The sequence below is a fragment of the Pelobates fuscus genome, chromosome 13, assembly GCF_036172605.1.
Source record: "Pelobates fuscus isolate aPelFus1 chromosome 13, aPelFus1.pri, whole genome shotgun sequence".
NCBI lineage: Eukaryota > Metazoa > Chordata > Amphibia > Anura > Pelobatidae > Pelobates > Pelobates fuscus.
In genome coordinates, this window is record NC_086329.1 from 37,793,806 (window position 1) to 37,808,372 (window position 14,567).

The 14,567-nt window shown below is 40.1% G+C and overlaps 1 protein-coding gene across 3 annotated transcripts in view; it reads left to right on the forward strand.

Annotated features, from left to right (window-relative positions):
- The window catches only part of NUMB (NUMB endocytic adaptor protein), a 126,321-nt gene that overhangs the window by 94,119 nt on the left and 17,635 nt on the right, over nucleotides 1-14,567 (forward strand). For 2 of the 3 annotated variants that reach the window (XM_063440211.1, XM_063440213.1), the window contains exons 3-5: nucleotides 997-1,159; nucleotides 7,471-7,545; nucleotides 13,322-13,354. In XM_063440211.1, the coding sequence (XP_063296281.1) occupies nucleotides 1,034-1,159; nucleotides 7,471-7,545; nucleotides 13,322-13,354 (234 nt within the window). In that variant the 5' untranslated portion in view covers nucleotides 997-1,033. The remainder of the gene's footprint in view (nucleotides 1-996; nucleotides 1,160-7,470; nucleotides 7,546-13,321; nucleotides 13,355-14,567) is intronic. The other variant, XM_063440212.1, reaches the window with a different exon arrangement.

The following is a 14,567-nucleotide window of genomic DNA, read 5'->3' on the forward strand; positions in this document are numbered from 1 at the left end:
GTTAAACTTCAGCAAATCGCAGTCTGTGTTGCAAGAGGCCATTCTGCAGACACCACCCGGAGGACCTTTGGTTTGTGTCAAACAGAAAATTGACACAACTGAAGGGATGGAGCCTCATAACCACTACAATGGTCTACAGGTTTATCATGCTTAGACGGAAATTCTAATGTTCTAGAAAGTAATTAGGAGGGAAAGTTGCTTACAACTTGAAGGGACGCTGTAGTTTCCAGAACAACTACAGCTTAATGTACGGTATTCTGGTGAGTATAGTCAGTCCCTCCAGGCTTTTTAATGTAAACGTTGTATTTTCTGAGAAAAGGCAGTGTTTACATTACAGCTCAAGAACACCTCTAATGGCCACTACTCAGATGGCTTTCCATTGGGAAAGCATTGTGATTGGATGAGATTATCAATTCTGATTGTCCGTCAAGAGCAGGGCCAGACTTGAGGAGCCCAAAACAGCGCTGGAACAAGTAAGTAAATCTCCTTTCTAACCTGAGGTAAGGGGGGCAGACAACCTAAACTGTGGTTTTAGACTTGTAGTGTAAGGAATACACGTTTGTATAGTGCCAATTTAAATAAGATATTTTCTCAAACTGAAAGATGCAAAAGATGTGTGGATTGTTTGTGTTTACATCTGAAAAAAACCTTTTTTTTGGTATTTTTATTTAGTGTCCTTCCATACTCATGGATTCCTCGCTATGCAATTTTGCAAAATTAAACCATCACAATGAACAAAGTCTAGGAGTGCAACAAATCTGTTATGTGTCTTTTGGTTGAACCTGAGAGCTTCTAGATGTAACTCCTTTTTAAAGTGTTAGAATTACATTCATTCTCCCTCAATGCAAACAATGGAAAATGCAATGCTGAATTGGTAATGCTTTCCCCCTCTCCCTTTTCTTTTTCTGTACCCTAATAACTTGAAAAACAATAAACTTTCGAATAAAAGAAAAAATGACATTCATTCTAATGTGCAATGTTGTTTCCACTTCTCAGGTTCTGAGGGCCGAAAAAAAAATAAAAATAAATAAAAATGAATAAGTTGCGCCAGAGTTTTCGACGGAAGAAAGATATCTATGTCCCTGAGGCAAGCCGCCCTCATCAGTGGCAAACCGACGAAGAGTCTGTCCGTGCTGGAAAATGCAGTTTTCAGGTTAAGGTAATTATTCCATCATGTTTTTATGATCATTAAATGATGTAACAGCAGTTAAGAAAGTTAGAGAAAAAAATATGATTTATGATTTATTTGGGCTGGAATGGTTGGCCGGGTCAGTATAAGAGGTTTGTGACCTTAAATTTTAAGACAAGATGGTTTAATAGCTGACAAAGCTTTATGGCATCTGGGGATCTATGTTTTAGGCATCTCTGCTATAGGTTATTACATTTTAGTACAAAGTGAGAAGTTAATATGAGCGTAACATTTTGCCTTTGCAAACTGCCCTATTTTATATAGTGATTTATTTTGTCTGTCATTAATTACTTTGAAAGAATCAGTGGTGCTTATTATTTGAATTTCAGGTTTTAGTTTCCTAAGGGGAAAAAAAAGGTAAAGTTATGTGGCTTAAAAGCATTAGGATAAGAAGCCATACAAAATATTTGTTAAAATATACAGTGTGGTTGACCACGGGTAACCCAACCGGTTACCTCCGCTAATTCCCTATCTTCAGTTGAACAGGAAACATTAAGAATAAAAAGGGACCCACACACAGTTCTGGAGGTACCACACTCACTTTATTTGCCACAAACTGCTTTTAAGCATAACTCCATGCAAGGGGTGCAACACACGGCATACAATGTCCCCTCCCAGGATCCTTCCCCTCCCCGGGAACCTAACGTTGGAAAGGACTTTGTCCCTTTGTCTCCAAAAGTCCGCCACCCAAACACAGGGTTTCCCACATGCGGGTACAGAAGGTCTTCATCCCAGGAGCCTCTGTACCTGGGAGACCAAGCACAGGAAAAAGGGACCGTCCCTTTGTCTCCCAAGCACAGAGAGCCCTCCCACGGGAAAAGAGCTGGTCTCTTTGTCCCAGCGGGCACTGCAAAGCCCGCCAAACTCGCCAGTGCCCACACCAATCTCAGGGACCCTCGCAGCAGTACATTCGTCGACTAGGCTCCGCTCGTGAGGTCTCTGTGTGAAGCCCTGCAAGGGAAGCGTCTCCTTTCGGGATGCAAATGCTCCCCCTGCACTGCATTCATCTGTACGAAACGGTGGCCACCCAGGGAAGCATTCAATAATTACAGTACTTGCCTTGCGGTTTCACACTTACGTTGCAAGTGCGAACGTTCTGATTAATTGGTGTGAACGTTCTAATGGGGTAACGAACAAGTCGGGATACAATCCACGAACGCTCCCCCGGCTGGCGTTCCCTGCACGAATGGTGGCCAGCTGGAGGAGTGCTTATTAATTGTTTCCCTTGCGGTATGACACTATGTTGTGAGGTTCTATGCTAACATTCTAAATAGGGTATCTGGGTGGTCCCCATTCGGGAGACAAATGAATTCCATTTGTGGAAGCACTCCCGAATGGGGAGCGGGCATAAGATCAGAAAAAATTGGGAAACACATATCAGACAGGCAATTCACGTACCGGCAGCAGTCCTGCCACATGCAGCATCTGGGGGCGGGGCCTAACCTTTATAGCGGCTAGGCGGTCTTAGGAAAGCTCCACACTTGTCTTGTACAATATCTTAAATATTTGTTAACTACTGTTCTCAACGTGAAGCCAATGGCACCTCACATGCTCCCTGAAAGAGGCGACATGCCAAGGAATGGCTGATTATCGCTTGGCTTACCGCATAACAGCATTTTTTTTTAAAACCACAAAGTGCAGCGTAGCAAACGCATCGGGCGGGAGAGGCTGTGATCTCCAGATCTGGAGCGACCTGAGCCTTTATGGTGATCCGATGGTGCCCCCTCCCTCCCCATCTGGACCAGTGGGGGGGTCATCCCAGTCTACCCCTCAAAACCCCTGCCACGTCACGATACCCACAAGCCTGCTCTAAAATAACAGAGTCCCACTGTTCCACTTGTCCCACTGTTCCTGGTGCGGAGCAAGCCAACAAAATGTTTGCTGCATTCTGGCATAAGCTACATATACACGTCTGCAGGACTCTGCTCAACGTGAATACTCCCATCAAAGAGTGTCAAGGAACATCCAGAGCAATCTGCAAGCCGCTACTCCTACACTGGTTTGGGCCCGATGTCGACGGATACAAAGGCATCACCACAAGAAGGTGCAAGCTATCTCCCACACAAAGCAGGACCCTGCTAGTCGGAGATTACACCTCGAACATCCTAGAGGAGCAACAGGCTGCTCACCTGACCGGTACCACCACCTATTTGAATGCTGTTCCTCCTGATTCCAGGACACTTCAGCAAACAGACTTGCATCTGTGATATGAAACTATGTTTACATGTGAAGGGTTAAAACCTGAGGGACATTGCACCCAGACCACTTCATTGAGTTGAAGAGGTCTGGGTGACTATAGTGTCCCTTTCACACCAGTCAGCTTAGTTAATCACTTCGACAGAGACGACTTCAGTGATGTACCAATTTTTGCTCAATAGTTACCCTGTGCGACTCACCTCTTATAACAAAATGTGCTAGTACTGTACATGCCACACCACTGTTTCCCTAATGTTTAAATAGCTGGCATCAGCTGTTGTGGCTGCTTCCTTTAACAATTTGAAGGCGAATCAGGCTTTTACTTTGTAATGACTTGTTTATTTATGCAAATCAAGGTGTAAAATGGTATAGTGCTAATTTATTGTGAAAAATGTCACTTATTCATGGGAGAATCTTAACGGATATGTTTAGACTCAGAACTCGTTACAAGCTTGATAGAGCTGAGCACGATAGGGATTTTATTTTATTATTTGTTTAAATTCTGGAATGTTGCATCCTCCTTAATCAGTAGCAAAAATGTGACTTGGAAATATATATCGTACATAAACATAGCATGAGGGGACTGCAAATAACCAGACCTGTTTAATGCAAATGTGTTTTTACAAAAGCTTTGCTGATGCCCACCCCCACCCTAAGGGGTCCAACATTTTTGCTGCTGCTGCTTACCACAATTTTGTAAGATAATATCTTGTGTAACGTTTTTATCTAACAGAACTTGAGACACAGGAGTGGCAAAGAACAGTGTATTGAAAGCAGTGATTGTAATGACACCAAAAATGACAAACGTCTTATTTGTGAAGTCCTACTAAAAAACGCATTTCATAGCTTTTGATTTGTTTGTTTCTGGCATGGAGGTGATTTAATTTTGCATTGTATGGGAGTCACAGCAAAAATGCCAGAGTTCAGGTGTGGGTGTTGCTATACCACAAACCATTCCAGCTGGCCAATGAGACTGCAAGTGTGTATCTATGCCCTTTGAAATGTCATATTACATTTCACCCACAGAAACCTACTATACATTCAGTTCTTAGTCAAAGGGACATTCCTGAGTAAGTTTGCGTACATTTAAGCATTTGTTTCTATTGTGCAGAGGTGTTGAGCCGCGGCGTTCATCTGATTAAACTTTATCCCCTATGATCCTTTGCTAGCCTGCTACATAGGCAGGCGTGGTAGTTGTAGTCCACCACGTGGAAGAGAGTTTTATATCCAATGCATTTGTAAATCATTAACAAGAAAATGGTAAAACATTAATTTATGCAAGGCAACATTTTTTCATGTAGAAGTACATGGGTCCTACAATACAGTACCTATAGGCAACATAAAGCTGTAAATTGTACCTTGAGTATTATTTTGTTAAAGAAATGTTGGAGTAAATTGCTATCTCACTTTAAGAATTCAAGTGGAATTGTCCCTTCACTTGTAGCTAGACCAAATACTTCTTGATTGTGCTGTTTTATTTTTTGTTTGTTTGGTTTTTTTTGTATGCATTTTAATTTGTGCTGTAGTGGTTTTTTTTGGGGGGAGGGGGGTGGGGGGTATGCAAGTTACAGCCAGGGGAGGTGTGGCCTAGGGCTGCATGGGCAGAAACAAAAGTAATTTAACTCTTAAATGAGACTGCAGGGGCATGATCTGTACACTTAAACTGCTTCATTAAGCTAATGTTGTTTTGATGGCTATGGTGTCCCTTTAACTTTGCTTTACTGCACTATTCACACCAGTAAATATATACTATTTAATAGTGTTTATGAAGGCGAAGGAACAGGTAGCTGTGACAGCTCCCCTTTAAGTCAGCTTGTCAGGTAAACAGGTGTTTTTAATATGAATAATATAAATGATGTTTTTGTATTTAATGTGATTTCACTTTTTGTGGGTTTCTGTATTACAAAAATACAGAAACCCACAACCCACCCAGCTCCTATTATGTAAGCAGTTTTTGGGTGTAAACTAAAGCATACAAGAACACTAATAAATGATGAGAAGAAGAATAACACTCTCTGAATAGTAAATAACAGTCCATGAAAGAGTCTGTATCCGATACAACAATGTAAGCTCGACTGGCCTGATGATGATGACCTTGAATGGAATTTTAAATGCTTACTTGACTGTTTGAGAAGTCTCTCAGCTCCCAGAACAGTATGCAGACCTGAACACTCTAATTTGGAGTCAATACTACTTTGCCAACATTTGATTTCCAAGCATCCTGAAGTCTGTTAGCCCGCATGAATTTATTTAACAAATGAACAAGAGCAAAATCTACTCAGATTTCAGGAGGTTCATTCCGAATTGCAAGCCTTGATATTCTAAAGCCATCCCTTTTATAGAGACTTAGGGCATGCATTAAAAACTTAAAGGGAAACTCCAGTGCCAGAAAAACGATCCGTTTTTCTGGCACTGGAGGGTCCCTCTCCCTCCCACCAACCAATCCCCGGTTACTGAAGGGGTGAAAACCCCTTCAGTCACTTACCTGGGACAGCGGCGATGTCCCTCGCCGCTGTCTCCGCCTCCGCGACGCTCCTCCTAGTGATTACGTCGGCCGGTGGGCGAGACTAATCTCGCTCACCGGCCGAGGAGACCTAATGCGCATGCGCGGAAATGCCGCGCATGCGCATTACGTCTTCCCATAGGAAAGCATTGAAAAATCATTTCAATGCTTTCCTATGGGGTTTTGAGCGACGCTGGAGGTCCTCACACAGCGTGAGGACGTCCAGCGACGCTCTAGCACAGGAAACCTGTGCTAGAACCCAGGAAGTGACCTCTAGTGGCTGTCTAATAGACAGCCACTAGAGGTGGAGTTAACCCTGCAATGTAAATATTGCAGTTTATGAAAAACTGCAATAATTACACTTGCAGGGTTAAGGGTAGTGGGAGTTGGCACCCAGACCACTCCAATGAGCAGAAGTGGTCTCGGTGCCTGGAGTGTCCCTTTAAAGGAACACACCAGAACCACTACAGCTGACTGCATTACACGGCTTAGCCTCGAAGAGTTTACAGAAGTTCCTGCTCAGAAGCTTCCAGCTCTCTGGCGATGATAATGAAAGTGGGGGGTTGGCACACCCCGGTAAAAAGTCAAAAACTGTTTTGAATCTATACAATGCAGAAGGAACCAGAGCGTCTGTGGCAAGCTATGGTGCTTGGAGTGCATTTCTAAAATTTGAAGCATTGTGTTTGAACAAGTGCAATGGCATGGTTTGTAAGAATGCAGCTTATTACAACACCTTTTATTATTCATCTTTACACCACCGTGAATGGTGAACATCTGTCAGCTTTGGTATTGAGTAATACTGCTTTTATGCAGCACAAGCAAAATCTGCAGCACTGGATATGTTGAGTAAAGGGTTTAATGTAGAACTTGTTTTGACAGAAGGAAATAGACCAATACAGTAGATTTTTATTTTATTTTTTTAAATTTAGCTCCGCTTACAATTTTTGGTGAAATGGGCAAGTGAGAGATGGACCAAATGGATGATGAATAAAGAAAGCAAAATATTGTTTGGTGTGTGATGGCTATGGATCTTTAAGTGTTGGCATTAGTAAAATGCTTAGTAAGATTCTTTAACCCCTTAAGGACACATGACATGTGTGACATGTCATGATTCCATTTTATTCCAGAAGTTTGGTCCTTAAGGGGTTAAATGCATGGGGTTTGAGGAAGGGTTGTTAATATTGCATAGAAGTGTGTTCCAGAGATTTAAGAAGAGCTCTAGAAATGTTTACACGCTGTAGAAGAGAGTACGTAAAAAAAAATATGGAGAGTCTCTTGGGTCATGAGTAAAGTCATTGGGCCAATATGAATAAGCTTGGTGGTGAAGACAGATGTGTATGATGAAGAACATTTTAAAAGATTACATTTTCATCTTGTGAAATAGGGGACCAATAGAAACCTAGACAATATGGATCAATAAAGAGCAACATGTGTTTAAACTAGAAAAAAAAATGGGTGTTCGGGGGGAGGGGGGGTTCTTTTGTCTTCCTTTTTAATAGGTTCAGCTTTGTTCAAAACCTTTGTTTTATTCTGAATTTCACTTGTAAAATTTCTAATTCTTTCCCTCTCTCTTTCCCCTCAGTATCTTGGTCATGTGGAAGTGGATGAATCACGGGGAATGCACATCTGTGAAGATGCAGTCAAAAGATTAAAGTCTGTACGTAATCAAATATTTTTCAACAAATATAATATTACTGTGGGCAGGAACACCATTTATTCACTAGGTCAGAATTTCCAGTGTGGCACGGAATAAAGTCAAAGGTTTATGAGATGTGCACTTACCTTGTTAAATTATACAGTGTGCTGGGAGCAGCCACGTTCCCAGCAAATTGACCACTATCCCAAGTTATATATAATTAGTCTTTTTAATAGTCGTTGCTTGTGAGATCAGCTATTACACCAAGAATACCCAATCTTCACTCTTAAGCTGTATTTTTACAATACCCATAAGAGCGTTGGAAACTTTGAGTTCTACATGTATACACACTAAGCAACATGTTAAGAGCCTTCATGATACAGATCATCATATTCTCATAACTTTCCTTTTATATAGTAGTGTCACTGTAGATTGTTTTTGAACAATATATTTTAGTAAACTTTTAACCCCTTAAGGACACATGACATGTGTGACATGTCATGATTCCCTTTTATTCCAGAAGTTTGGTCCTTAAAGGACCACTCTAGGCACCCAGACCACTTCAGCTTAATGAAGTGGTCTGGGTGCCAGGTCCAGCTAGGGTTAACTAATTGTTTTATAAACATAGCAGTTTCAGAGAAACTGCTATGTTTATCAATTAGTTAAGCCTTCCCCCTAATCCTCTAGTGGCTGTCTCACTGACAGCCGCTAGAGGCGCTTGAGTGATTCTCACTGTGAAAATCACAGTGAGAGCACGCAAGCGTCCATAGGAAAGCATTATGAATGCTTTCCTATGTGACCGGCTGAATGCGCGCGCAGCTCTTGCCGCGCGTGCGCACCCTCAGGGCACTCTAGTGCCAGGAAAACGAGTATGCTTTCCTGGCACTAGAGTGGTCCTTTAAGGGTTTAAAAGATACTCTAGTTATAACCGACCTGTTGAATACTTCGAGAAATAAAACAAAATTGGTGGAATTCTTAAAGTTTCATATGATAACTTAATCCACCGTGCTATAATAAATTATTCATGCTTAATTCATGTATTCAATCATATATCATAGTGCCTTACTGGCCAGTGCCTTTTAGAAAGTTTACCTCTAGCTATGTAGCCTTAAACTTCTACTGATATGTGTTTCTTTGTTGAAAATTGTACACTTTTCCACAGTTTTTATTTATTTATTAATGTATTTATTTATTGGTGACAATCTATTTGGAGGACACCTCACATTCCATCTAGTATATGACAGCCACAACAGTATATGCCCTATGCAAGATGTAGTACAGGGTTTTCAGATTTTTTTCTGCTCTGAGAGAAGGATCTACGTACACTTACTTACCTGGCAAGTGTCTGCAATGGCTCACTGCTTTGTGGCTGTTTGTGTCATGGTTTTCCTGGTGCTTTGCCTGACACTACTCTACACTACACTACTACTGGCAATATCTTACTAAATAATCAAAGATGCCTTTTATATGGTAAATGTCAAAGATAATATATTCTGCCTGCCCCCTAAAATCCACTTTCAGAGTTGTTACCCTTTAAAAAATATACTAAGCGTTTCTAAATTATTTTAAGTTTCAAGCATTCTGTAGCCTGCCTTAATGTCTTTTGCATATACTCTTTGAAGTTATTTCACTGATGTCCTGGCTGGATGTACCAGCCTCTATGCAAATGTATACTGTGTGTGGATTTCTGCACTGTTAAGACCATGCAAGGTTTAAAAATAAAAAGAAAAGACTACCTTCCCCTGCTCCGCCCCTCCCCCCTTCCCATAAATCAGGTGAAAGGTAGCCAACTACAACATTTTTATAACTTTAAATGGAAGATGAATTTTTTGTAGGTGAAAGGGTTCAACGTTTAAATGTGGAACAAATTATGTTCCCAATTGACCGAAACTTGGTTGTTCAATAAGGACTTGTCAAAGGATAGGGCATAAACCCCTAATTACTGTGAAACAGACTGGAAGATCTCACCCTAAAGGTGAGTAAGTTATTCCATACAATTGTACATATAAAAAGAAAAATCTACTTTAATTATGGGAACAAATAAAATGAACCACAAAAATATTTAGTGTATGATGAAAAACACTTTGAATTACTAATCTTAGACTAGAGGTATTATGAATGTTTCATAGCTCCTTAGGACCCCCTTATTTTTTTTATCCGAATTTATTCGGCCTCCTGAGTACCTACATAAACAGAAATATCTTTACAGGTCACCTAACAAGTATAACACCCATACCCAAGTGCACAGAAGTGCAATAAAAAAAAAATGACCTACACGCATTTCAGTGCAAAACTGTGCCTTTATCTGGGGCTAAACAGTGACTGAGGTGGCCGAACCACTTGTATATCCTATCGAAAAATACATCCTCTTTCAATTAATGTTGTATCCTCATTGAGCATAAATTCAGTTCTCTCTTGTTCCCATCTATCATACCTGCATGGTGTAATGAGACGCGCATGACATGGGCATAGAACCACACATGGGTTCTCCACTTCAAAAATGTAAATGTCTTTTATCAGTGACTCAAGTTACTGGAAGAGATGTCAGATTCATTTAAGAGTTTTGCACTGGATAAATTCCTGCAATACATTTTTGGTATTTTAATGTTGGTATTTTAAGGGTACATACCCCTGAATAATATGCTTTAAACTGCAAAACATGGCAAGTATAAAGATTCCAAATCTGAGCAAGCAAGTTCTATAAAATAATTTGGTTCCATAAACACTCACCATTGATTCCATGTCTAACCTCCACTGTTTTCTTAACTACCAGATGTTCAGCCATCATAGGTGTTGATATACACCATCATGTGTAAAAATGGTTTCAAAATGTATGTTTTATTTTTGTTTAATCGTTCATGCTATTCATGGTTTTAAGTATCTGGTGTTATATTATTGTCTTCTTGTTTTAGCAGGTTAAATAAAGAAACTTAATATTCATTAAAAACACACACATTTAGAAATGATTAACCTCTGTAGTGTTTTATAGTTTTTTTTTGTTTTTGTTTTATTTTTATTACCAAAATCAACTTTGCATGAACATTTTTCTTTTAACTCTCCCAGAATCTTTTCAAGGTTTAACTAAGTTTAACATGCTCTGGTCTCTGGTAAAATTAACGATTTAACTGTCTCCTTGGAATTAGGTAGATGCGGTGAGATGTCGTTAGCGTCTTTAGAGTTTGATGAATAAAGGGTCACTGAACGTGGCAGCAGAAGGCTTTATCCTTTCCCATTAGATCATCCAACTTCCAGTGATTCATGACCATTTTACTTTATATTCCTTGTGCGTGGAGTATATACCGGTACTTTACTGCTCTCATTATAAAAACCTTCAGAGCGGCAGCTATTTTTGTATGTGCCATGAGTTCAGTTCCACTCAAGCACTAAAAAATATAAAATATATAGAGGCAGAATTCAAAGGCCATGGATATTGGTATTATAGGACCTTTAAAGTCACCTAGACCACTTAGTGGAACACTTTAGTGTTAGGAATACAAAGCTGTATTACAAGCACTGAAATACTCATCCCCTCCCTTCCCTCCGTCAAAGGGTTAAAAACACTTTTTTCACTTACCTGACGTTTCCGCCTTTTCCAAAGTCAGCGCCCAATGGGAACTTAATACTCTTGCGCAGCAAGTGCATTAGGCCTTCCCCATACAAAGCATGAGGACGTCCATAGTAATTTCACAGTTTAACTCTGTGAAACCGCATGGAGCGTTTCTAGTGGCCGACTGGTAGACAGCTACTACAGGCAGGATATGCCCTGCAAGGTAAACATTGCAGTTTATCTAAAACTGCGATGTGTTGGACCGCAGGGGACAGGGACAGTGTACCCAGACCATATTAATAAGACGAGGGTGCCTTTAGTGTCCCTTTAATATTAATTAAGTGGTCTGGATGCAGTGATTCTTGTTTTAACCATTTAATGTAAAATATTGCAATATTTTAAGAAAAAAGTGATGTGCACATAATTGTTCTCCATCAGATGCTGCTGATAGCGTGGTGTGCATTCTTGTCCCCAATGCTTCTCTATGAGAAGCATTGGATGAGATCATGGAAGATGTCTTCTTCGGAGACGGAGCGGGCAATTGCAGCAGAGAAGCGTCTGCGCTGGAAATGAGTTAAATTAATTTTAACTCTAATTTTTCAGAGCAAAGGGGATTAACCGTGATCACACTGCTAGAGAGGAACTTATAGTCTAGAAAACAAAAACAAATGTTCTCTTTGAGATTATAGGTTTTCATTAAATAAACAATAATGCATTGATCCTCTAATTTTTGTTTAGCACCAGGACGGGCATCTCTTTAGTAGGTGTTATGCTCCTGGGCAACAGCTTTTATGTGTGCATTAGTTTCTCACTTTAAATAGGTTTTATTTTTTTCTGTTCACTTTAGTTAAATATATATTTATTTGAGAATATTGTAACCACAAGGTGTTAATGTGGTCATGTGTCATTGGTGACACACGTGGCTTATGGTGTATTGCTAAGCAGAATGTAATGGAAGCAGAACACTGCAAATAGTCTCACGTGTCTGTATGTAAAAAAAAAAAAAAAAAAAATGTCACTATTCCCTGAACAGTGATTACACAAAATCTATGATGACAGTCCTGGTATACATTTTTTTTCAAGAAGGTTTAATGGAACACTCAAAGCATTATAACCCCTAGAGCTCCAAGAGTGCCCTGGCTGCTTTACACTCCCATTCTCTTCGGGAAGCTCTTTTTGATGCTCTCAGCCAATGAGCTAACCCTGCACTGTAGGGCTTAGCTCAGGAGTATGAACTGAAGCTCCTAAAAAGGAGATTCCAACAGAAAGGAGGTGTAGAGCAGTGCCCAACAGAAAATTCAGAATGTTGCTAGACGTTTTCACTCCTTAAACTGTGGGTGTGCCTGGGCTCTCCTGGATCCACAACTACTACAGTGCACTGTAAAGGGTATGGTTCTTGAAGTGATCCTTTAAAATTCAGAGGAGCCAAGTGCACTCAGTGTTTAAGAATGTAGAAGAGCATCTGCTCCTAACCAGAGAATAACCTGTGATGTTAGGAAAATGTTCTCCATATTCCTGCAAGATCATAAGCACTTGTGTACTTTGTAATTACAATGCAGTGATGAACACAAGGTGGTTTGATCTTGAAAGCCAAATGTTTGAATTATTACAACACCGGCCTTCTGCTGCCTTGTTACACTGACTGGAACTTAATGTGGGAACAGCTGTGTAATACAACTAAATCTCTGAAAACTACATTTGTTGAAGTTGGAGCTAGTGGTTATTTCTTCCTTTCTCTTCTCCATAAAAAGCCCAGATTATCAGTCCAGTAATTTCCAATTTTACCAGTGGGCTTTTAATGAAATAACGGAAGATAAGCCACACATCTTTTCGCTGTATGATCCATGTCTGCTGTCATAAGGTTTTACGACCGATGGGAGAGTTGGAAATAGCACTACGTACGTAGACAGCTATGGAATTAGAATAGAAAAAGGAAGGAATAACATTTGAAAATGTAAAAATTTAGATTCTTTGCATGGGATTAAGCAAGGGAAACTTTCTTTTAATGCTTTTTAACTTTTCCCCTTCCTGCCACCACTTCTAGCAGCCGCTGCCCATCTTGGCATTCATGTAACCCTCTTATGTGCATGTTAAGTTTTTTTCTCCCATACCTTGTCTTCACTTTACCTGCTGAACTTATTAATATCCCCTCACGTTCCCAACTCTAAGCGTGTTGATTAAAAACCTTGAGCCATTTTGTAGCTTCTGGCAATAATAGTGCTCGACTTGTCCCCTCCCCTGTTCCTCCAGGAAAGGAAATTCTTCAAAGGCTTCTTTGCAAAAGTAAGTTCAACGCCACAGTTTGTGCTTTCGTTTATAAGGAGTTACACACTGGTTAGCATGGTCTTTCTGCATAGCATTTGAGGTGTTCACATTTCAGTCCCTACAAACAGTAGAATGTTAAAGTTCTATCCATCAAGAAAAGAGTGTTTACGTACATTGTCATAATGTCCTCTTCTCCTTTTTATTTGTATTGTGTCTTCATGATATCTTTTCCAGATGAACCACAGCAACTTTTAATGGACTCTTCTCTGGAAAATATACCATTGATTAAATCTTTTGAAATAACCTGTAACTTATGTTAGCCCTTTTCATATAATGCTTTATCTTCTTAAATGTATAATAAAGATTTGCTAATTCACATGACAATCCAGTTCAGTCTAGGCAAAGTCAGGGCTACATTGCATTCGAGGAGTAGAAACAATCATTGTTTGTGTTTCTGCTCCTCTCTCTATACTGGTTAACAGATAGGACTGAGCTTATGACAATGATGGACATAGTACCGCTATGGAAGTGCTCAGTTCCAGTATTTTTTTCCTTCGCTGGACATTTCTTGACACTGGCCGAAGCTACCGCTGTCAGGACGTGTCAATCCTCCCCAGTCATCACACGTGACAGCAGCAGGTTATTGACTCTGTCTATGGAGGATCCCGCAGTATCACTGGATCCTCCATTGACCTAAATAATGTTCTCTCGCGTATGTGCGAGAGTTCAGCAGTGACATCTGCTCCTGGCGCTGAAGAGGAGCCGCCAGGAGAAGATTGTGGCGACCGTGAGGGACAGGTTCAGGTAAGTCGAACTCGTCTTAAAAATATCAGCTTGAGAAGTTTTATATCTTGAGGTTGCTTTACATAATGTTAAACTGTCTTAAGTATTCACACTCCAAGAAACACGGCTCCATGGAAAAATGCATTAACTAGTTTTTAAAATATATTTTTCATTAGTTTTAAAACTGAATCCTACAAAAATCAAACCCACTCATTCACCTACTTAAGTGACTGGATCCCCAAAGTTCTGCTCATCATCAATCATCAATCATGTTGTTAATCTTCGCAGGTTACTATTATTATAACTTAGCCAAATTATTGTAAGCTTAGTTGTACTAGATAAAGATGTCAGTTTTTGTTGTCTCCCAATCAGAATCTGAATTTTGCTGTGTAACACATAGGTTTCTGCCTAACACATGGGGAGGAAAGGGTCATTTGAACTAACTGAT